General features: G+C 36.7%; 2 protein-coding genes across 2 annotated transcripts; one reads left to right on the forward strand and one right to left on the reverse strand.

The window, feature by feature from the left end:
• Positions 1–1686: 1686 nt before the first annotated feature.
• On the reverse strand, positions 1687–4121 carry LOC117626448 (probable xyloglucan endotransglucosylase/hydrolase protein B). Its single transcript, XM_034358153.1, has 6 exons — positions 4073–4121; positions 3766–3871; positions 3452–3645; positions 3246–3346; positions 2923–3116; positions 1687–2338 (listed from the first exon to the last, which is right to left on the reverse strand). The coding sequence occupies exons 1-6, from the start codon at positions 4104–4106 to the stop codon at positions 1939–1941; spliced, it is 1029 nt and encodes a 342-aa protein (XP_034214044.1). The 5' UTR covers positions 4107–4121; the 3' UTR covers positions 1687–1938.
• Positions 4122–12910: 8789 nt separating this feature from the next.
• LOC117626310 (respiratory burst oxidase homolog protein D) lies at positions 12911–18189 on the forward strand. The gene is made up of 12 exons (XM_034357980.1): positions 12911–14119; positions 14230–14392; positions 14518–14566; positions 14691–14804; positions 14917–15345; positions 15432–15818; positions 15936–16031; positions 16132–16247; positions 16355–16457; positions 16554–16627; positions 16713–17284; positions 17569–18189. Exons 1-12 carry the CDS (start codon positions 13417–13419, stop codon positions 17676–17678), a joined length of 2916 nt encoding a protein of 971 aa, XP_034213871.1. The 5' UTR covers positions 12911–13416; the 3' UTR covers positions 17679–18189.
• Positions 18190–24927: the final 6738 nt, after the last annotated feature.

Consider the following 24927-nt stretch of genomic DNA (forward strand, 5'->3'; position numbering starts at 1 on the left):
CAAAACCCTACCACCCTAAAACCCTTTTATTACCCACTTGTAGCAGGACCAAGCCTTCACTACAAGCCCAGTAGAGTGTATTAGCTATTTTCCTATTTAGTAAACCCAACCCAATATAAACTTGTAGAGATACATGTTGATGTTGGATTTTGCACTCGCACTAATTTTCTTTTATACATTTACGTGGTCAGTACGAACACATGGAAATATTACACTCAATGGGCGTGATATTATTATTCGTTGTTCCTGTATAGTTGAATGTGTTGTAACCAATTTTCAAACCCCAAATCTTGTATTGTGTTGTAGTTGTAACAATTCACATGTAAACATTGACGATTTACTTGATAATTGATGTGACGGAGACATCACTATACACTTCATCTAACGTCTGTGACTTTGTACAATGACTTGTTTGCTTTTCCCCACTCACTACTCCTATTCAAAACTTAATTGACTGCTCATGGTTTCTCAGTCTCCAATATTAGGGTTTCTCTGCCACTACCAAATTTCTTTGTGGATATTTTGAAAAAAGTTAAAGGAGAGAGATATTTTTAAAAGAAGCTAAAATGAACAAAAATGCCCTTATTTAGTTTTGGATTTCTTGAGAAATCCTTTACATTTGCATGTCTTTAGTTTGAAAGTTAAGGGGTTTTTCTGTTTTTTCAGAAAAAATTTAACTTTTTCTAAAAGTAAAAAAAAAACTTATATTTACTAATTCTTTGTTACTCTGCTCTGCTGTGCTTCATTCCATGTTAGTCAATTTGACCCGCGAAATCTGCTAAATATGCTAACTTTTACATTAATAATTGGGAGTGAGTTGGCTTCATGTCGTTTTCTCTTCCTCTCTTTTCTTTCCAATCTCCTTTTTTTTTTTTTGGAACATTTCCTATTGAGAGACGCGATAGTATACTAAACTCACACACACTACATGAATGCTAGGATTCAAACCCAGAACCTTTCCTAAGAGAACAATTACTTCAAACTACTAAACTACTGAGCCATTTGACTTTCCCTTCTCTTTTGGTTCTCTACAGTTACTTACCAATACTTTAGACAGCAAAAGTCTCTCTCAAAAGTAGATACAACCACCCTCTTTCCCTCCGTAATTTGTTCCATTTGGAGCAATCCAAAAATGATCATAAATTTTGTTACATTCAGCTACAACCACATATACTCCACATTGACCAACTTCTTATTGCTCGACTTATTTTATGATAATAACCCACAAAAGAAGTCTTAATTACTGACACCAATTGTGATCTAATGACTCTTAATTAGTGACTTAATTTAAATTTAGTGAGGCATGTTATCGCAGTTATGGAGGGCCATTTCCCTGACCATTTTTAGACTTTTTTATGTACAAAAATCTCGGAAGCATCATTACTTTTGCTGAACAAGAAGACATCACCTCATCCAATTATTCCTTATCTTAGTAAATCCCTCTAAAATACTTCCAAAACATTTCGAAGTTCGAGCAACCCCTCGTGGCCTTGGGGTTAAAGATGAAAACACACCGACCCATCTGCCCTCCTGCCGTTGGCAGACCAATTATTTTTGCCTTTTCTTTGAGATCATGATGCTGCTGGGAATCAATCAAACCAAGAAAACCATGTGCTCACATAAAACCATGATACGTGGATCAATACACATAAACTATTATTATATATATATAATAGTTTCTGAAACTAGAATAACAACCGAAGTAACGATAATAACTGAACAATACAATAAAATCCCATGAATTTATGAAAGCCATACGTGGAAGTAAACCCCCCACTACAATAAGAAATTGAATTGACGTAAACAAACCCCCTCCACCTCCAAATTAAACACCAAGTAGGTGTTCGGCAGAGCTGCTAATTAATTAGGGGTGTTTAATTTTAATTTAATTTAATTGAAAACAGTGTTACTGTGTCTGCATCCATGGGTTTGATAAATTTATATGTCTCTGTCTCTCTTGCACTCGGGTGGGAGGGTGGGGTATCTGACTCTGTCAGTGCAGTAGTTGTAGATGGTGAATTTCTGGCGGACCCACTTGAGCCTCCTCCATTGATTAGCATCAAGGTCCTGGAACTCCTTCTGGTCCCACCATCTCTGGCCCTGCGTGGCACAGAATTTGGCCTCCACCGAGGCCTCACAGCCGTCGATGTGAAAGCCCTTGTACGTGGCAATGAAAGGGGCCTTGGACCAATCGGTCTTTTCCAGCCCACCCCTTGTGGCCCAATCGTCTGCGTTCCACAAGCTAGAGTACAGCTTCATGGGTTGGTTGAATGGGAATTTCACTCCCAAATCTTTGCTGTTTTTGAACACCCTGATTGGTATGTCGTCCACGAAGAATCTGATTTCATGACCATACACCAACATAAAAAGACACATTAGCCCCATATGGGATTTTACCAAATATTATAAGACGAAAACATGGATCGTATCAAAAAAGTTAGAAAAAAGAAAGAGTGGGAAGAAAAAATGGAGACTCTCCCTCTCCCTCCCCGTCCCTTCCCCCACCCAACAAAATAGGGTGTATTGGGGTTGCCTACCGTGTTCAAAAGTTTTGTCGGTTGAAAAAATGCACGAGTTTAGTCAAAGAAACTTTTATACTAAAAACCCACATTTCAATCGTGGGTGTTTTTTTTTTTTCCGAAAATCACTCAATTGTTCAAACTCGGTAATTTAGAGCATCGCTTGTACTAAAATAAAAAATAACGTTGATTTACTTGGGAATGGCTAGCTACGTTTTTGTTCTTTTTCTCTTCATTTCTCAAAGGAATTTTTCTAGCTTTTTATAGATACTACTTTGGTTATTAATTATGCCCAAAATTGTGCATTAATTGAGACATGAAATTTGCTGAAACTAGTAGATTTTTTAATATGCATAAGAAAACAGAGGAAATTTAAGGCAAAAAGGGTGAAAGAGGAACTTACACAATCTGGTAGAGATTCCAGAGGACAGAGTAGGAGTGGTAAGCTGCGGTTGGGTCGAACCAGAGGAAAATCCTCTGTTCTCTATCACCCTTTCCTCCGGTGAACACATTGGTTTGCAAAATGTAAGGCTGCCCTGTCCTGTTTCCCAGGAACTCAAAGTCTATCTCATCGTGCTCAGCGTTTTGAGAAGATAGCTGCATTAGTGTACATATAAAACATATATAAATTTGTGAGTTGATTGCCTCTTTCAAAGTTTCAAACTTTGGTAGCCCAAAACAATGATTTTTACGCGGAAATGAAAGAAACTGAGAAACAATACTCACATAGTAAGCAGTGACAGTTCCGGCAGAGTCACCGGGGACCAACTTGATTTGCATATGGAAGTGGCCAAACAAGTAGTTTCCTTTTGATTGGAAGCCAGTGCCTTTAAAAATGAAAACCCAAGAACCAGTAAGCATACATGAATACGAATGTTGAAAACTTGTTCACAAAATAATACAAAAGATTCTTTTCTTTTCTTTTTTCCTACCTGTGTATTTGTCCAGATGGAGCTGAATCTCATTGCCTCCATTGAAGTACTTGATGTGATCAAAAGCCCAGGTGGGCTGATAGTTTCTGCCAAATGGCACTGATATAGGCTTTCTTGGGGGAGCTCCCATTGTTGCAGAGACCAAACACAGCAAACTCACAAACAGCGTCCATTGTTGGTAAGAAGCCATTTCTCTGCACAAAAACAAAAGTTCGCAAAGATGAAATTAGCAAAGCTTTGGACTTGAAAAGCAGCGTTCTTTAAGTTCCTAACAACATAAAAACTGTATGGTCTTCAAGATTTTAGAGCATTACCTCCAGCACAGGGGGAGAGAGAGAGAGAGAGAGAGAGAGAGAGATACTTGAGGTGTGATGAGGAAAAAGGGGAGAGGGCAAGTCCTTTTGTAGTGTCTGATTTCATCTGCATTACATAATTGAAGGGTTCTGTTAAAATTGTTTAACTTGTCGTCAAAATTAATTAAAAATGATTTAAGAGATTATTAAAATGGACTAGTAGCATAACAGCTGTTCAATTTTATTTTTTTGCCCTTTTGGCACAGAGGAAGGGACTTTTCAGTTTTGGGCACACAGATAAAGAATGTTTTTGAAATTATAAACTTACAATTATGGCTTTCTTTTACTCTCCCTTTCTCCATCACTCTGTCTCAGTTTTTGTCTTGTGGCCAATGAGAAATGAGAGCCTGGCTGGCCGTATTGAACCTGGGCCACTCTGAGGAGAGGCCATGGAGAAAAGTACTGCTCCTACACTTTTTGTGTTCGTCTCTTTATCTATGGGTTACATTTGGACACAGCTAGCTCTTTGCGTGAAACTGGGAACTGCTTGCCTGTATCCAGGCAAAGAGTCGGCATCATTTTAGCCATAATTCGGTCGATAAAATTGGCCAATTGTGGAATTCAGATGTGGAAGCAACTAATTGTATTGCTTTATTTAAATCTCCCATCAAAGCCACCAATAGAAAGTAAATGGGTGAGGATTTTCATTATCAAAGATAAACTTTAAAAGTAAACGACGGTTTTAAGTCTTATCTCTTTTGATGATTTTGAATTTGAAATTTTAATTAGGATGCATATGTTAGAGTTTTAGAAAAATTAGGTTTTAGACATAATTAACTTTATTAATTAGTTTGTAAGATATTGGATATTTTGGTTTTAGTTTTAATACCTAGGAAAAAACTACTATTTTGGATTAGCACAAAGAGAGGCCCAGATTCGTTGGGCCAGGTAAAAAATAACAACTGATAAGACAATTCTACCCTTCTGATAAGACAATTCTACCCTTCTTGTACAATTCTACAATAACACATGTAGTAATTTTCGGGTTGTTGGATGTCCTTTTGGTAAAATTAGGTGGCTTTGGTTTTATATTAATTAAGCAAAATTAATTATCTTTCTTCCAAATTAGTTAAGTTTTTTATGGGTTAAAACTAAAGAGCCCTAGAGTTTTTTCGATCCTATGTGATCGTTAATAGAGGCCCACTAGATTGTCTGAATTTTTATATTTGATCGTTCTGTTATTGTAATAGCCTTTTATGGTTAGTTTGTATTAGCCCTTCATGATTAGTTTATATTAGTCTTTTGTAACTAATGACTTTTTTTACTGAATTATGAATACAATCTTAAAATTTTTCAACAACCAAAAAAAACATTTATCATTGCATTCAAAATTTTAGATTCAATTTCCTCCTCTATATTAATAAAATAAAATAACAAGTGCATAGGATGAAGCCCATATATTTGTAATGCACGTGCAGACCGCTGCTCAGAGCTTTTCCGTTACGGGATTGTGACACGTACTATACGTAATGCAGAGCCCCTAATCTACGGTGAAAACAGCCTCCCCATCCAGAACAGTTTTCTTGGTTTATTTATTTATTTATTAGTTTAGGATTACTTGGTTCACAAATTAGCAACTCAGCATTGGAAATGGACCCTGCGAGGTGCGTTGGTTAGAGTGAGAAAATTTCATATGGTGTGCTATGCGCATAGATGGATGTGTCACGTTTTAGATTTTGATAAGGGGCCAATTGAAAAGTGATGAATGGACCAACTATCCAAGCTAAAGTTAGATTTTATTTTTCAAAATTTATATGCGCGCGTAAATAATTGCACATAATTTTATAAGCATAAACAACTAATCGTAGCAGTGTTTCATTAATTTTAACCGACGAGGGACAAAACAAGAAGGATGGAAAAATGAGATGAGGGAGGGTAGGGTAGGGTAGGGTAGGATGGGATTGGATTGGATTGGAAGGTGCACATGAGGTCATGAATATGAACAACATCATGTGGATGGTCTAGCAACAGTTGTAACCTGAGCACATGACATGAATCCCCTCAATCTACATAATGTTGTGTTAATATTAAATAATAATGCAGACTTAGACTTGGTTTTGACAGAGAAAGGACGTGTTGCCTAATGCCTATGAGATAATGTCCTGCACTGCATCTTCAGTTGATTCCTGAAACAAAACTAGTATAGCCTTTTTTGGGGGGTCGTGTTCCAGCTCTAACCAATTCGAAACCTGTCCTCTTCCACTCCAGTTGTAATCTGTCAGATTTGGTTGATGCCCATATTGACTCCTCCATTCAAATTTAAACCTGCTTCTGCTTTTTGTGTTTTGTTTTGTCTACATCTTTTGTTGTCTTCTCTTCCAACTAGTGTGTCAAGTAGGCTTCCCCCCCTTCATTAATTTAGCCAACCCAACACCTTCTTGTAGGTAATGCACACCAAAATCTCAAGGCGGTAACCTTTTCAGTTTCTTTTTTCTGACGTTTTAAGTTCTTTTTTTTTTCGAGCATTTTCAATGCAATAGGCAAATCTTATTTATTTTGCCACATCAGTATTTTTCTTGCCTGAATGAAATAGATAAATGGATAAGCAATATATATATAGACTCTTCTCTTCTCAACAAGATAACGTTGCCTACTTCAAAATAAATAGGCATATAGCGCCCCACATATTTTTATTATTATAAAATACAACTTTCTTTCGTTTTTTGTGGTTATAAAATTTCTACCTACCAACTACTCCAAATAAATATAATAATAATATTGCATTGTCTAGTTCGTTGAAGTTTTCAGGTTTTTTTTACAAGAAATGAGTGAATAGGCAACATGCAGCATCAATCTGTAGATGCTCTAAGGATAGACTTAGAGATGAAGAACGGAAGAGAAATGTTAATAGGATGTGGATGGAAGAAATATTTCGAAGCCAAATATAATTTTAAGTTTCCTTTCATTTTCCTTATTTTCTATCTCTAACAAAGAAAGTTACCAAAGAAACCCATATATATTGATAGATGAGTTACATATGAGTTAGGAATATGCTATAGTGTCGGCAGTGTATATATATATATTATGTGAGCATAATGTTGACACAACTTCTTTGAGCTTAATATTATATAATAATCAATTTTGGCCAATGAAGTTTAATTCAGTAAAAAATGATCTTGATTTGTAAATAAGAGATTTCAAGTTCAAAGTCCTAAAGCATTTTAGTTGTGTGTGTATATGAGAAATCTTCCTCTCCTTTAGATTAGATCATTGCTTGTACTAAAAAAATAATAAACTACGAATATTACCATGCATGTTAAATGAAACATTTATGAGTCTCCTTCTTTTGTGCTTCAAAAATCCAATACTTAAAGCTTGAGTGAATCGTAAAGATTTCTCTCATCACAGGAAGGAAAAAGAGAGATATCAGAATCGCCATTCCTGTGTTGCTCCACTTGGGAAATCATACCCCAATATCATTTCCTTATTATGCATTGGACATTGCTCCGTAGTTCTTGCAAATTACCATTTCACACACATATGCAAAAATAATTCATTAAAAATCAAAGAAGAAGAAAGCACACATATCAAATTGTAAATTGACAAAATAATAAAAATTTATACTTTTAGGAAAGAAAACAAGTATTTTCCTTATCAATTTGATTTATATATGCATGTAAAGACTGAAGCTGAATTATACAACTCAAAGTTACAAGTCAGCTCTTAATTTCAAGTGTCAGCGACGCCTTGATAATTAAATCAAATTAATAATAATCTGAAACCCCTCGTAGATTTACAGTTTTTATATATTGAATGGAAGCCTGGGATCAAAAGAAGTTGCCTCGTTTGGAAACCACTGCTCAGCTCAGCATCTCTTCACAGATCCCCATGCATGTCCAAAGCAAATAACACCGGAACCAGATACTTGTTTGTTTTTGTAACACGTGGTCAGAATCAGTTGACTTCGTTAACTTATAATGTGCAAATTAATTAAGGCTTAAAACGTATATTAATTTGGTACCCAAAGGCTGAAAGCTGTATTCGATGATGCATCATCCAATCCAATCCAATCCAATCTATGTAATTATTATTCTGGAAAGTCTTCGCCCTCTCAACTCGATTGAATTTAGGACCCAACTTAGAGCCAAGACATGTGGCATTAATGATTATTTGACGTGTAATCTGGTTCCAGTCTCTCTGATTAGGCTATAAGCAAAATTAAGCATGCACAAACATGAAGATGAATCATATGATACGATTCCCCTAAATCAAAATGGGGTCACAATTACAAACAAATCATTCATTCATTCATTCATTATAAATTATATTAGCTTAGCTGTCCAAAATGGTTGGGAGGGAGGGGAGAGAGAGTCTCAATAATTCGAAAGAGCCAGCTTAATAATTATATTAGACCAACTTACATTACATGCTGCACGCTCCATGTTCACGTTTGGTGCCTGCTGCTCTCACAACATTGCCAACGACGCTTTAAATTCATAGGCGCCACCCGCAATTCCTATATCTTCTTGCCTCACTGCCATATCTTATTTATTATTTTGCTGCATGTAGTTATTTGGGTTTCAATTTCTATCTAAAAATATATATAAATTAACCCAAGTGCAAATTTGTGCATGTATTGTTCAATTGGTGATGATAATAACAAATCTAAAATAGTAACTATAAACGAGCAGCGGACATACAACGGAACTAACGAGGTCAGATACAAACCTAGCTACTAACTTTTTCATATAATCAACTTGGAATCTTCGGCGCAAGTACAATATATTGATGCATGGACTGAATTATTAGTATTAACCCTTTTTTTTTGGCTCATTCAATGTGGTAGTCCTAGTCATTTTTAGCAGTATTATTAGGAGATAACTACTTCTAACTAACTATTTCATGAACCTAAATTTGGTTTTAACTTTTAGCAGCCGTTACCCTATTAAGTAGACACGTGAAGAAGGTTAGCACATTTTTTGGTATTAAATAAATCAATTTGAACATTAAATTTTTTTTTGTTTTTTTGCTCCAAAGTTAAGAAGAAGAGGGGGAAAAACTCACATACACACGGGCACCATGAATTCTTAAACCCATGACCACTTAGGGACATACCAAATACATGTACCAATCCAACTAACACTCTGTTAGTATTGGAAAATACATGTTGAGTAAGCCCAAAATAAATGAATTTGAAAATATTGCAAAAACATAGATGAAACTCACATGGATTATGGGTCATCATTGAGCTGGCCCAGTATTAAAATATTAGGGTCGGATTGGAGATGGGCTGAGCTTGGCATCCAGGCTTGGCTTGGGCAGGGCCACCAAAAGAAAGTTAATAACACTTCGTATTGGGTGAAAATATATGCGATCAAATCCAATGGGCTTAGAACCCTTGGGCGGGCTTGATGCAGGCTTTTCAGACTGCAAAGGAAATGATAATCTCAATGTCAAATTTGTCACACTATATTTTGATTTTCCACGTGGTTAGAGCTTTTTCCTCTATTGTCAAACTCTTCTATATAAAAAAACAAAAAGACGGTCGTAGATTCGAAAATCTTACCCAATTCACCATTTAGATCAGTGACTTCATATTTTCACTTACTTCTTACCTATTTGATCATTTCATTTGAGAGATATTTGTTGAAATGTCACATGAACTTATACATTAGTTTCAATTTGTCACATGAAAAAAAAAAATTAAGTGAATTGTCACTTGAATTTTTCAAAATCCATGATTTGTCACATGAGTTTAACATCATCTAATTTTCCATTTATTTTCAAGGGTATTTTAGTCTTTTAATTTTCAAAGATATTTTTAAAATGGAAAAATTTATTATAAAAAAATAAAGCTTAAATGCAAAAATAGCTGGGGGTTAAATGTGAAAAGATATATAATTTTTATAATTTTCAAGGGTCTTTTCATAATTTTTTTATAATGAATTTTCTATTTTTAAAATACTCTTGAAAATAAAAAGACTAAAATACCCTTGAAAATAGTTGGAAAATTGGATGATGTTAAAGTCAGGTGACAAATCATGAATTTTGAAAAATTCAGGTGACATTTCACTTAATTTTTTTTTTCATGTGACAAATTGAAACTAAGGTATAAGTTCATATGACATTTCAATGAATATCCTTTAATTTAATGACATTCAAATTTATATGTCGTATTTTGTTAAAAGTCATCGTGACACACGAGATTTTTGATTAATAAAATGAATGAAACTTGGTTCTTTTCCAGCATTGGTTGCTGTATTTTCCAATGCACGAGAGTTGTAAAATGTAATTTATGAAATAAAATAAAGCAAATGTTTGATTTCCCATCCTTCACCTACCGATAATTTTCACATTTTCCCTTTCTAGAAAAACGCTCCCCGAACAACAATAGTATGATAGAGTAGAGTTAGGAAAGATACTGACTGAATACTGAGCATCTTCTGGATAATAATATGATTGATTAGATATGAAATTCGGATCTTCTTATGGTTTTGTCTTTTTCCAATCAGCTGACTTCCTTTTCCTTTGTGTTGTTGTGATTAAAGAAAGAGGATTAGATTTCTTCAATCAAATAAAGACAAGGTGAATATCACGCCATTATTGTTTTTTTTGTATAAACATGAACAAAAAAATAATAAGAATCGTGTACGTATGAAATTTAGTCAAAGTAAAAGTCGGTCCTTGTCTCCGTTAATTATTATTATTTTTGGTTGTTTAATTCAAAAATGACATATAATATCAGTGAATCCGCGTTCCACCTTCAAGCCGCGTCGCTCACTCCTGGACTCCTCCGCCCCACCCACTCAACCGATTCTCACTTCGCTCCATCTCATTCCAATGTATGTATGCATAACCCCGTGGTCTTTAATATAGTCCTCCTTAGTCAATTCAACGATCTTGACTGCATCCGCGCATCTCCATTTTTAGTTTTATTTTTTATACAAACGATATTAGAGGAAGGGAATTGAGACACAAAACTTTAGATTCAGGCAGTGACAGAGCCACCCTATTATATTATATATAACATATAGAATTTGTAATAAACAACTTATAATTGAAGTTAAAATTTCTTCTAAAACAAATTAAACATGACTCAATTAGAAATATTTAGCTCTAAATATGTAATTATTAAATACTTATGTGTTTTATATACTTGTATTTTCTACTTCAAACCCCCCTCCCCCAACTTTATAATTCTACCTTCGTCCCTAAATTCAGAGTAGTCATTTTAACCACTTGAGTTACAAGCCTCTTACATACATCTTCAATTTATATACATATGACGTATCCGGTATATATTTGTCAAAGAAGTCGAGTGGTAATTTTGGTATATATATTATTGATTTCGCGCAGTTAGGATAGGAGCAAAGACTCTTTGTGCTAAACATTATTGTTGATTGGTAATCGTATTGTTATTGGCGGCAATTGTCAACAACAAGAACAAAAGTAAACAGAGCACCAATCGATCAGTTGCCGTTTTCTTTATTCAGGTGACACATTGGAGTAACAATAATTAAAATGATGATTAAAGTGTCAAAACCATATAGAATTAAAGATCAATTAAAATTAGGGTTGAGAAATTAGACCGCTCAACAAATTACAAGCATGCCGGAGTAGACTTGGAATGACTTAATCTCCATGGTGTGTACGCAGTATTGAGTTAATTATTGTTGTTCCTAAATCAGCGCAAGCAAACTATGTAGGGTATTTATGGACGTCGACCACTTGGCGTCATATTTATATATGCATGCTTTCCTTGTATGCTACGTACATTTAAGAGAAGAAGGAAGCGACTGAATTTATCATTCAAAGAATAATTACTGTTAGGGTTTCAATAGTCAAAAGTCATTCCTTCCGATGCTTTCTAAGAAATGGTCTAGTAAATGCCGGTGCTGCCGTATGTTCTACTACTTTTTGCCAATGCATTCTTACCTAGTCACATTATTTCTTAGGATGATTCGGGACTCTTTCTTCTTTCTTCTTTCTTTTGTTTTTATTTTTGTTTTTGCGAGGAGCTTTTATTTAAGTCAATTCTTCAAATTACGTATACGTCAACCAATTTCTGGTAGACCCAAAAGATAATCTAACTTTTAACACATTCCTTGGTCGCCAATTTAGAGTTATTTTTTCGCGAGCCCTGGTGCGAAGCTCGGTAGTAGTCTGACTTCGAGAAGAAAACGGTCGGAAAGCACTCAGCTAAAAGCATGACAGCAAAATGATTATCATTAATCATTTGAGTCTTCCTCCATTGACCGACCAAAATTTCATATGAAAGGCGGAACATGTGAAATTGGGTGCAATCACGTAAACAAAATATGGTATCTAGGCACTAGCGTTACTCGGGAAAAAAAAAAACTATAGCAAACGTCATTTGTTATCGAAATTCATATGTACACCTCAAAAAATGTCGACATGAATGATAAGTTTAGACGGCATGTACACAAAGATGTGACATATAGCCGTAGTACCTCGTAATGTCACTCTCCGGCATCCCACTCGATCTATTTTTGTTTGGTTCATCACCATTACCCCACCGGCCAACTCACCTACTCTATATATACGACAAAGCATCTGCACATTGAATCTGACTACCATACATCTGCAAATTATAAAATGAGGTTTATTTATTTATTTATTTTTGGGGTTAAAAGAGGTCGGCAAAAGACAAATTTATAATGTTTAATTTACTTCTCTACTTAGCAGTTTAGGATATCAACTTCTCTTTAACTTTGATATCGTTATTCTACTCCATTCAATCACTTATAATTTTGTTTAGGATAATACTTGGGTCCTCATGGGTCATGATCTTATCACCTTTATCTAAAATAATATCGTTACATGTGTCATATTTAAATGAAATATTTAGTTACTAGGCTAAGTCGAATGTTCAATAATTTTGATCCAATAAATTACACAACAAAAATTAAAGTAAAAATGAATTAAGACAAGAAAATGAAATTTACATCTTTATATTTTTATTCAGTTTATTGGAACAAAAATTACATTTATATTCTCGTAGGTTAAGTCTTAGGTGATTGAGTCAGTTGAGTTACAATTTACACTTTACCACTGAAGTTGCTTTGACTAAGGCTATATAATTTTGGAAGGTAAAAAAAGGGAAAATGAAAAAAAGGAGGCACTCAAATCCTTGGTTGCAGGAATGAGTTGACCGGCATTGGCATTGCTTTCCTACAACTTTATCATTTTTACTGAGTTTTCCTACCACTTTCTGCATCGCGTCTGCAGCTCTACACACAAATACCATTATCGTCATTAAAATAATAATAATAAGAAGAAGAACCCGCATCATCTGTATACGTATATCACACACACTCTCTCTCTCTGTCTTCTGTGTGTGTGAGTTTTGAGAGCCAGCAATCCCCGCCTTGCTGTCGCTAATTTGCTTGCCTGATTTTTCTTCGTTTTTCTCATGCTCTTGACTTTTCTCAGTTCAAAGTCGCCTTCGTATTACTGCATGCTCTCACCACCCACGAGCTCCTCTCTTATTTATACTTCCCAAACACCTTCCATTTTAAACCCAAAACTTCTCGCTTCAGCCAAAAACCAAAACAAAAATAATCTCGAATCCCAATCTCTTTCTCATTTCTGTTACTTTTGTTTGTTGTTAACGGATTTTTTGGATACCGGGGAGAATTGAATCAGATTTCAATGGGGAGTCGGCGTCACGAGGAAGGGCTGATGACCTCCTCGGAGAACAACTCGGACACCGAGTCGACTCAGTTGTCGACAGCCGCGAGAGCAAGCGGCTCAGCTGAAGTTGAAAGACGAGCTTTCAGCGGTCCGCTTGGTGAGCCTCACAATAGCTACGCTCCTTCGTCATTATCTTCCAAATCCACCAGAGCTTGGCGGCGGATTAAGAGCGCCAAGTTCGACAAGTCCGCCGTGGACAGCAACCGGACCCCCGGCACCGACCAAAACGAAGACGATGCTTACGTGGAGATCACTCTCGACATCCGAGACGACACCGTCGCCGTCCACAGCGTCCAGGCAGCTGGCGGAGCCAGCAAAGAAGACCCCGAGCTGGCTCTGCTGGCCAAGAAAACGCTTGAGGGGAAGAAATCGTCGTCGTTTCGGTCCTCGCTGCTTCGCAACACGTCGTCGCACATCAGGCAAGTCTCTCAGGAGCTGAAGCGCCTGGCTTCCTTCTCCAAGAGACCGTCTAACGCGAGGAGATTCGACCGCACCAAGTCCGCCACCGCCTACGCTTTAAAGAGCCTCAAGTTCATCACCGCCAAGACCTGCGGAGGGGCCTCCTCCTCCGCCGGATGGGTTGCCGTCGAAAAGCGCTTCGATGAACTTACTGTCAAATCCAACGGCCTCCTCCCTTCTTCCCTCTTCGGGGAATGCATAGGTCCGTCCATACATCCACAAGTGTTTGATGTTTTTTTTCACTAAAATTAAGTAGGAACGGAAAGCTAAATTAGCTAAAGTTGTTTTTAATCGATTAATGTGTTCGATCAGGGATGAACAAAGAGTCGAAGGAGTTTGCAGGAGAGCTTTTCCGCGCGCTTGCTTGGAGGCGTAACATAAGTGGTGATGCCGTGAACAAGGCTCAGCTCCGGGAGTTCTGGGAGCAAATTTCTGATGAAAGCTTTGATTCGAGGCTCCAAACTTTCTTTGACATGTACTACACTAAATTTATTTTATTTTTATAATTACTTATCTATTTAATTCTCGCTTACTATATTTGTTAATTTTGTTAATTATTCTCATTAAATTAATTGGACTATAATCAATGTATGTGTGCAGGGTGGATAGAGACGCTGACGGTAGAATCACAGAGGAAGAAGTCCGAGAGGTAGGTGAACCGCCGGTTGTTGAGGACTGGCCGGTCAAATTTTTTTAGTTTCTTAATTTTTAAGGTGGCTTGCTAAACATTCATTTAATTAAAATATCTGTTTGAAATTAATTGTTTAATGCAGATCATTAGTCTGAGTGCTTCTGCAAACAAGCTCTCCAACATTCAAAAACAAGCCAAGGAATATACAGCTTTGATTATGGAAGAGCTAGACCCGGATGGTGCTGGCTACATCATGGTATGCTGGTGTTGTTGCAACATGCATGAAACTCGGAAACTCTGTATTTTAAATGTACAAATACTTTGTCCAATTTTCTTTCCTCGCCTTGACTCCATAAGTATTCAAACAGGTTGAAAACTTGGAAACTCTGTTGCTGCAAGCTCCAGTTGGCCAATCTGTCAGCGTAAACGAAAGCCGGGTTCTGAGCCAACTGCTGAGCCAGAAGCTGAAGCCCACACAGGAGAACAACCCAATCACACGATGGTATGAGAAGACCAAATACTTCTTGTTAGATAACTGGCAGAGAGTATGGGTTATGATGCTGTGGCTTGGCATAGTGTCCGGTCTCTTCGTCTACAAGTTTCTGCAGTACAAGAATAAGGCAGCATTTAAAGTGATGGGCTACTGTGTTTGCATTGCTAAAGGAGGAGCAGAGACGCTTAAATTCAACATGGCCTTAATTTTACTACCCGTCTGCCGAAACACCATCACTTGGCTCAGAAACAAAACCAAATTGGGCGTCGTTGTCCCTTTCGACGACAATTTAAACTTCCACAAGGTAACAGAAACGAAATGTCACTCTGATCATACTGAGAATTCAATTTGGTCCACAAAATTGAGTCTGAAAGTTAATTGATCATGCAGGTCATTGCAGCTGGAATTGCTGTCGGGGTTGGACTGCACGCGGGGGCGCATTTAACCTGCGATTTCCCACGACTAATTCATGCAACTGAAGAAGAGTACGAGCCTATGATACAGTACTTTGGTGAAGAGCAGCCTCCAAACTACTGGTGGTTTGTGAAGGGGGTGGAAGGGTGGACAGGCATTTCAATTGTGGTGTTGATGGCCATAGCTTTCACATTGGCCACTCCTTGGTTTAGGAGAAACAAACTGAACCTGCCAAAGCCCCTGAAGAAGCTCACAGGCTTCAATGCCTTCTGGTATTCACACCACCTGTTTGTCATTGTCTATGCTTTGCTCATCGTCCACGGCATTAAACTCTACCTCACCAAGGAATGGTATCATAAAACGGTCAGTTCCTAATTCATTTCCTGAATAATAAAAAAACCCCCAAAAATTTGATTTCTTTCCCATTTGGTATCTAAGCTGCATAATTGTGAGAGTGACTTTGCTTTTGTGTGGTGGCAGACATGGATGTACTTGGCAGTCCCAGTTGTCCTTTACGCTTGTGAAAGGTTGATCAGAGCTTTTCGATCAAGCATCAAGCCAGTCAAGATTCTCAAGGTGGATTAATTAAAACTTGCTTAAGTATAACTATTATCTCAAATTGTATCATCAAATTTCTAATTAGTTGTTTGACACATTGCTAAAATCATCATTGAAGGTTGCTGTTTATCCGGGAAATGTGCTTGCACTGCACATGTCGAAGCCTCAGGGTTTCAAATACAAGAGCGGGCAGTACATGTTTGTCAACTGTGCTGCGGTTTCTCCTTTTGAATGGTAGGCAGGCACATATTTATAATCTGGTTCACACAGTCTTCTTCTAATCATGCCCAATTAGACAAAACAAAACCACTCTAATTATTTCCTAATTATATGATCAACAGGCACCCGTTTTCCATTACCTCAGCACCTGGAGACGACTACCTGAGCGTCCACATTCGAACACTAGGTGATTGGACGCGTCAGCTCAAAACTGTTTTCTCCGAGGTTTGTTGTTCAACAATTCTCATTTCTTAATTAATTACATGAACTTGTTAATTTCAAAATTAATCTCAGTATTGTTTGTTTGCATTGGTTAATTAGGTGTGTCAGCCTCCAACTGGTGGGAAGAGTGGCCTACTCAGAGCTGATAACATGCAAGGAGGAAACAATCCTAGGTATGTTTTAATTAGATACACACGCATCTTTACAAATGTTTTTTTTTTCAAAGGTTGATCTTAATGTGATTAATTGGTGGAACAGCTTTCCCAAGATATTGATAGACGGTGCATACGGGGCACCAGCACAGGACTACAAGAAATACGACGTAGTACTGCTAGTGGGGCTTGGAATCGGGGCCACTCCCATGGTGAGCATTGTGAAGGACATCATCAACAACATGAAAATGAAGGGCAAGGAAGACGACGACTCGATATTAGAGTCTTCCCTAGAAATGGGCAGGGTCAGTGGCAACCCATCAACCCCTAACCATAGCAGCAGCGGCAAGAACAAGAGCAACAAAGGGTTCAAGACCAGAAAGGCCTATTATTATTGGGTGACGCGGGAGCAAGGCTCGTTTGAATGGTTCAAAGGGATCTTGAATGAGGTGGCGGACATGGACGAGAAGGGTGTCATTGAGATCCACAACTACTGCACCAGTGTGTATGAGGAAGGAGATGCCAGGTCAGCCCTCATTGCCATGCTTCAGTCTCTTCACCATGCCAAGAATGGTGTGGATGTGGTGTCCGGGACACGTGTCAAATCCCACTTTGCCAAGCCCAACTGGCGCCAAGTCTATAAGGATATTGCTCGCCACCATCCTGATAGCCGAGTGGGTGAGTACAAACTTCCTTCACCTCACCTCACCTACTTTAGTCCACCTTCTTTTGCCTACCACATTGTACTTTGAAAAATTGAAAAATTCATACATGTTCAGAATGCTAGAGTCGTGCTCGTGCGGGCGCTATTCCTGCGAATTCCACATTCGTGGACGACTGGTTCTAACATTTCACTTAATTAAAACCATAATGATCAAGTCATATTAATTGCATCATTCATCATAATCATGATGGAAATGATGATGGGATATGTGTTTACGTATATATGTGATTTTGTGCAGGCGTGTTTTATTGTGGAGCACCAGCACTAACAAAGGACTTGAAGGAATTGGCTTTGCACTTCTCCCACAAGACCACCACCAAGTTCGAATTTCATAAAGAGAACTTCTAATTATATAATAATTATAAACAAAATAGCATTCCTAATCTATGCAGACCAGCAGTGGTAGAAAGCCTCCTGTATATCCCTAAGTTTAGCTGATCTAATGCATATGTAAGAAGTGTAGATTAGAGAGTAGAGAAATTTTTAATTGGGAAATAAAAATAAGGTCGGTCGGTCTCCAATCCACCACATGGGGTGGTGGGTGTGCAATAATGCAATAATACCTACCACCACAGACAGCAGCAAGCAAGTACCATCTTTTGGTTTGGAGGAAAGTGGAGAAGAAGGGACCCGCCGCAAAAGGTGACCACCAATAATGGATATGGTCTTAATAGTATGGCAGCTGTGAGACATGAGATGATTTGATACATCACCACAGCAACCAATTGCATATACCAAAACTATTCCTTTTTTTTTTCCTTTTCTGGTTTCTTTTTCTTTGACTTTGTCCACATTATTAATTGGATGCCATTCTTTGAATTCTAAAAGAGTTGTTCTATTTGTTTCTGATGATGGAGAAGTTTTAATTAAGGCCATTATTTCTGTTTGAGCATTAATTCAGATTCCAAACATTGTTTACAAGTGGGCCGTATTGTTTCAAATTTTCTGATGATGCACATCAGAGCATCTCCTAATGATGCACATTATAGCATTTCCAACCGATATGTCAAGTTGCAATATGGACATGAACCTTACTATTATTTACTATTTTTTAAAATTTTATGCATCATATGAGCCTTATTTGTTTTTAAAATATAATAAAATAATATGATATTTGGTATTTCGAGTGGAGTTAAAATTTTTTTTTTTTTTCAGAGTCTCAAATTGCCACATAAGCCATCAAGTTCAAATTTAACATTTAACATTTTACATCTCTCTTGGAGATGCTCTTACACAACACGGATGCCACAAACCTTTTTTCTAAAATAGAAGCGGTTGTCTGAATTATTCTAAATTATCTAATTGATATAAAGTGGAATTCAAATTTGAGTGAAAAAGGATGGGTTCATCGTCTTGATCAGCTGGAATATGCTTAACGTCACAAACTTCACAAAATAGAATTTGGTCTCTGATTTGACTTTCTGGTGTTGAAGTTGAACAAATACTTGTCTATTCCATGGTCAATGATTCATGCATGATGCTTTTTCCTTTAGTCTTAAGTCTTAACCTACCCCGCCCAAGGCCCCATAGACAAACACTAACCTTCCTTTTTGACCATTTGTATATGCTTGTGTATGAGTCATGCGTAGAAATTGGTTCAAGAGTAATAATCATTCCTTCTTCAAAGTAAATTACTACCTTAATATGATAATACTTTCACCATTTTTATTTTATTTTGTGCAAAGAATAAGTACACACGTCACATCAACAAAAAGAGCACATTATCCTTTACTTTTATCATCATCTTGCTTCCATTAATTTCCAAATGGACCACAAATATTCAGAAAGGAGCATTTCTGAAAAATAATGTGCAAGTGGCAGAATATATCACGTTAAAAGGGGGCACTCTGGGTTTTGGAGGTATTCAATTCAACGTTGCCTTGGTTGGAAGTGGACAGTGTTGACAAAATCCGAAAGGGTTGTTAAGGTGGCCAAATCTTGAAATGAACAAGTGTGTCAATTTTGTGCAACGCAAATGGATTTTGTTTGAAATCCTTCAAATACCATTTTCAAATGGCAAAAGCTGGCTAGCATTTGGGTTTCCGACATGTGGTTGGTTGGTGGTGTTGTTAAAGATATGTACATTTCAAAAGGAAATATCATTATAATAAGATGTTGTTATGGGATAGATTAGAATTTTAAAATGAACCAGGTTGAATTTACCTTACAAAGAAATGAGACGGCACGAACGAATTTTATTGATAATGAGTCATATACCCCTCAAAAAAATTCAACGACCTTCGGTTCCTAAAGATTCATCCATTAAGGCATTGACCTTGACCCTCGTATAAACTCTGTTCACATTGTGCTTAATGATGATGGGTGTGAATAGAAACAATATTGCTTTGTGTGGAGATTAACAGTTGTAATCAATACCTTAATATGTATCTTATGCCAATCATGAGGTCATAACCTTAAAATAATCATGCATGATCATTTTCATCAACAGCAGCAAAGTCACATCAAGAATCGAGAAAAACAATGATCAATTGCACATTCTGCCCAAAAATAACAATGACCAACTATTCCCTAAATGTAAAGATAATGATGAATGCACATCAATGCATGATGTCATGTAATATATGTAACGGGTATAGTACATATAAAATACATATATATATATATATATATATATATATATATATATATATCACTATCGTTTTGAAGTACTGCTGGCCCTTTCTCTAATCTAAGTTATCCTCCTATCAATAAATCACTATCGTTTCCTCTCAAAAAATAAAAAAATAGATATATATATTTATTATTCAGCAAATCTATTAAAAACATACGGAAAATATTCAGGCATTATACGGGAAAATTAATTAATTAATTTAATTTTTTGTAATTGTAGTCCTTTTTTCAATATACCTCTGGATAGCACTAAAGACACTTCACAATGTGATTATGCTAAGGCTAAGAGCACTTTTACCCCAAAGTAGAGCTGGTCCATGGCAAGTGCGACCGCACAGGACCTCCAAAAATGAGGGGCTTCCAATTTTTTTTTTCTCTTTTTCTGCAAGCATTATATTATATATAAATAATGTTGCGTTACAATCTATATATATAAAGCAACAGACAGAGAATGGTGAAACATTTAAAATACCAAAAAATGTCATTGGTTAATTCAAATATTAAAAATTAAAATTATTAATTAAATGAGGATAATATGGTAAATTCACATTTTTTCATATTAAAAAAATTAAAATTAAGAAACAAAATCAGATAATAGGTCATACTTTTATGAAACATGTGCTTCACAAAGGTATAAGGTGGATTGTTGGTAATTGGCAATCCATTCCTTTCTGGACTGCTAATTAGGTCTTTCCTTTTCCTTTGTTAGATCTAATTCCTGTCTTCCTTAGAAATAATCTTAATTTAAATGCTAAAGTGTCTGACTTTATTCAAAATCAAGCTTGGAATTATGACAAGCTCTCTCAAGTTATTGATGATGATGTGATAGAAAAAATTCTGACCATTCTTTTGCCTTTTTATCCTCTTCAAGATAAGCTTATCTGGGGGCCTGCTCCTAATGGAAATTTTTCTAAAAAGTTTGCTTACAATTTACAACTGCAGGATGAACAGAGTCACCCAAAAGCCCCCCTTTTGAAGAAAATGTGGAGTTTAATCCTCCCCCCTAAAGTCAAACTTTTTTCATGGCTTCTCATTCGGAAAAGACTGCAAGTTAGAAGCCATCTTTACAAATTTTTACCTAATATCAATCGAGAATGCCCTCTGTGTAAGAATCATATGGAGACTATTAACCACTTGTTTTTTGAGTGTCAATTTGCAGTGACTATCTGGAGATGCGCGTATTTTTTCCCTAACTATGCTCATCAGAATTTTGATGGCATTGAGTGGCTGGCTTTGCTACCTCATACCAAGGTTGCCGATGGCCCAAATGTTCTTTCCAAAGCTCTTCTTTTATGCTGGCAGATCTGGGAAGCCAGGAACAACTGCATTTTTAAAGACATCAATCCTCATCCAGTTAGAGTACTAAATGTGGCTGGTCGCATTGGGCTAGATTACTGGAAAATTAACTCTTGCCTGCTCCAGAAATCTACTGGAAAGATTAACATCAAGTGGGAACCACCGCCGCTAGACTGGGTTAAAGTGAATTTTGATGGTTCGGTGCGTGGTAATCTGGCTGCAACTGGTTTTGTGATTCGTGACTGGAATGGTAATGTTCGTTTAGCTGGCACTAAAAACTCTGGTCAAGTTTCTATTACAGTCGCAGAGTGTTTGGCTCTTCGGGATGGCCTGGCTCATGCTATTCATAAGGGTTGGCGAAAGATCCTTGTGAAAGGTGACTCAAAGCTTATCATTGATTGTGTTAATAATCTGGTTTCGGTTCCTTGGAGCATAAGTCTCCTTGTGCAAGACATTCGGTTGCTCAGTTCTTATTGCGAAGAGATTTCTTTTAAGCACATTTCTCGGGAGGCCAACTTTACTGCAGATGCTGTTGCTAGCTTAGGCTACCGTCCCAGTTGTGGGATAGGGGTCTTCCGTTAAGCTGTTCTATTCCTTTCTATTTTGACTTGGTTGGGCCTGCGTGCCCCTGTAATTTTCGGTTGTAATTCTTTTTTCCTATAAAAAAAATAATTAATAAATAACTACTCGTACTATCTTTTTTTAATTCTTAAAAAAAAACCAATTCACACATGCTCCAAGAGGCTAGTTTTACAATTATATATATACAATTATTACTATTATTATAAGATTGCTTTACAATTCTCCAAGCACGTTTTTGTTCCCAACAACCTCTCTCTTTTCTCCTATTCTTTTTTATATTTTGGTTGAATCCATGTTCTCCTCTTTTTGATTAAAAAAACATTTTTCTCCTCTTCTACCTTCTACTAGTTCCAATTTTTTTACATGATCCTCATATCAACATTTTCATTTTCTTTCCATTTTTGCTTGGATTGGTGTGGTATATCTGACCATTTTTCTCCCCATTTTTGTCTGACTTGCTGTTGTTTCTCTGGCCATTTTTTTTCTTTCCATTTTTGCCTGACTTGGTGTGGCTTGGTATAACGTGTATTATGTTACAATATTGGAAAACATCATATGGAATTGAAAATAGATATAGAAGACAATTGAGTGGATGTGAGTATGTGAAATAGTCATTAATGATGGTTTTGGTTTAATTTATAAATTTTGAAATTTGAAAATTTTACGACAATTTTTTTTTAAAATTTAACGTATAGGGTTTCATTAGTTTTCTTTGCACAGGGCCTCCTAATTTATTGGACTGGCGGCAAGGGCAATGCAAGGTCTGTCAATATTCACGTGAATAGTGGTAGCCTTTGCATATTTTGTTTCCACCCTTATAGAGGGCAAGGGCAATTACTATTCACTTTAATTTATTTTCTATTTTTTATATTTAAACGATTAATTTTGATAAGATTTTCGATTGCCACGTGTCACTATTTATTATAAAATTTCAAATAACATTTCGGATAAAATTTTCAGATAAGATTTTTGGTTGCCACGTGTCCATATTTTGTTATAACATTCAGATCTCAAATTTCAAATAAGATTTTCAGTTTCCATGTGCCGATATTTATTATAAAATTCTAATCTCATATTTCAGATAAGATTTTCACCCTCTAAAGTTATGCCACGTGTCATCTCTATCTTCTAAATCCCTCTATAAAACTACATCCTCAACTCAGACCTCTCACACCATTTCCTCTCTATCCTTTCATTTCTCGAATTTTATAAAACATATTCTACTCTCAATGTCTAACCTGAGGAAGGTGTTGGAGAGGCAATAGCGAGAAGATGAAGAAATCAGGCGTAAACGTGTTGAAGAAGATAGTGAGTTGGATGAAGTTGTTTTAGCGGTGCGTATGCTCAATCAATCAAGGAAACACCACCATGGTCGTATCTTGAACGTGGACAGACATAGGTACTCTTGAGGTAAGAATCTCTTGGAAGATTACTTCGTTATATCCTATTTCTTATTTTCGAGAGAGATATAGAATGCAACCTCATTTAATATTAAAAAAAAATCATGCATGATGTTTGCAATTACGACACATACTTTGATCAGAAGTATGATGCTATTGGGGTTTTGGGTTTTCTTCAGGAGCAAAAACTTACAGCTACTTTACAGATGCTTGCGTATGGGGCATCTGCAGGCCAGGTGGATGAGATTGCTAGGATGAGGAAATCAACTATCCTAAAGTGCTTGGTCAGATTGTGTGATGCAATAGAAACTCTCTACACGAGGGATTACCTCCGCAAACGTAAGCTTAGAAACCTCCAAAGGCTTCTACAAAAAGCCGAGGCTCGAGGTTTCCCAGGCATAATTGGAAGCATCGACTGCATGCATTGGTAGTGGAAGAATTGCCCAACTGCTTGGCAAGGAGATTGTGGGAATAGGTAGGGCAAAAAAAGTATAATTCTGGAGGCCGTTGCATCTTTCGATACTTGGGTTTGGCATGCCTTTTTCGGAGTTGCAGGATCTCAAATCGATCTCAACGTGCTTGGTCAATCTCCGGTATTCAACGATGTCTTGAGAGGTCATTCCCCCCAGATCACGTATCAAATCACAATACGGTATACTTGAGTAGGTACTACCTAGCCAACAAAATTTATCCAAGGTAGACGACATTTGTCAAAACAATTCAGAATCCCCAATTGGAGAAGGAAAAAAGCTTTGCTGCCTTTCAAGAGGGTTATAGGAAAGATGTGAAAATGTGTTTTGGTATCCTGCAAGCTCGTTGATAAATTATTAGGGGTGCTGCTATTATGTTTGATGAAGAGGTGCTTCGGAGCATTATGATGACTTGCATCATCCTCCATAACATGATTGTGGAGGATAAGTATAATTATGATGCCTAAAGATGTTCGAACCCGATCCCATGAACAAGACATTGACAAGAATTTATGAATGGCCCGTGGGAGCAAATGAACAACTATTGGAGCACGAACCGTTGATTAGGGGCGGTTGATACAACAACCGTATGATTGACCGTTATATGGAAATGCAATCTTCTTATGTTCACAAGAGACATCAAGTTGACTTAATCGAGCACTTATGGGCGATGAAAGGCAATCATGGTGGATGAAGTCAAGTTTAATACTTTGTTTTTAATAATGGTTTGTTTTAAATTATGGTTTGTTTTGCTTGTGGTTTGTAATGAATTAAGGTTTGTTTTGATGTATGAAATGTTTTTAATAAATAGTTATATTATTTAATGCTTTCTTTATTCAATAAAAGAGAAACAATAGAACAAATTAATACATATGACAACTTTTTCAATACAACCTAATGATGTTGATCATTTAACCAATCTGTGTTGCTAGGTCCATCATTATGGAAAAGCTTTCTTCTCATAACATCCCTTCGTTTTAGCTTCAATAAGACTTTGTTTTAGGAGACATATTGCTCGTATCTATGGCCATGATTTTCATCTCTCTGTCCTCTATGTCTTGTTGTTATGCCTGCTGCCTTTCAATTGTATATGCTTCATATCGTGCCTTGTCAGCTTCTTCTTTTTTCAAGTCTCTTTCAATTCTCGGTGCGCCATTCTTAGCAATTTGCTCCAAATTTTTTGCACATTTAGTGTTTGAAGTGCTCCCCCTCTTGGCA

Source organism: Prunus dulcis, chromosome 1 (assembly GCF_902201215.1).
Source record: "Prunus dulcis chromosome 1, ALMONDv2, whole genome shotgun sequence".
Classification (NCBI taxonomy): Eukaryota; Viridiplantae; Streptophyta; class Magnoliopsida; order Rosales; family Rosaceae; genus Prunus; species Prunus dulcis.

What these genes read in the sequence shown, in the direction of transcription:
- LOC117626448 (XM_034358153.1), bottom strand. Translation starts at nt 4,106, where the DNA reads ATGGAGAAAGGGAGAGTAAAAGAAAGCCATAATT. An exon ending in AGTAAAAGAAAGCCATAATT is followed by an intron (nt 3,872 to 4,072) that starts GTAAGTTTATAA and finishes TATGTAATGCAG; the next exon opens with ATGAAATCAGACACTACAAA. An exon ending in TCTCTCCCCCTGTGCTGGAG is followed by an intron (nt 3,646 to 3,765) that starts GTAATGCTCTAA and finishes GTTTTTGTGCAG; the next exon opens with AGAAATGGCTTCTTACCAAC.
- LOC117626310 (XM_034357980.1), top strand. Translation starts at nt 13,417, where the DNA reads ATGGGGAGTCGGCGTCACGAGGAAGGGCTGATGACCTCCTCGGAGAAC. An exon ending in ACAATTTAAACTTCCACAAG is followed by an intron (nt 15,346 to 15,431) that starts GTAACAGAAACG and finishes TTGATCATGCAG; the next exon opens with GTCATTGCAGCTGGAATTGC. An exon ending in CAAGGAGGAAACAATCCTAG is followed by an intron (nt 16,628 to 16,712) that starts GTATGTTTTAAT and finishes TTGGTGGAACAG; the next exon opens with CTTTCCCAAGATATTGATAG.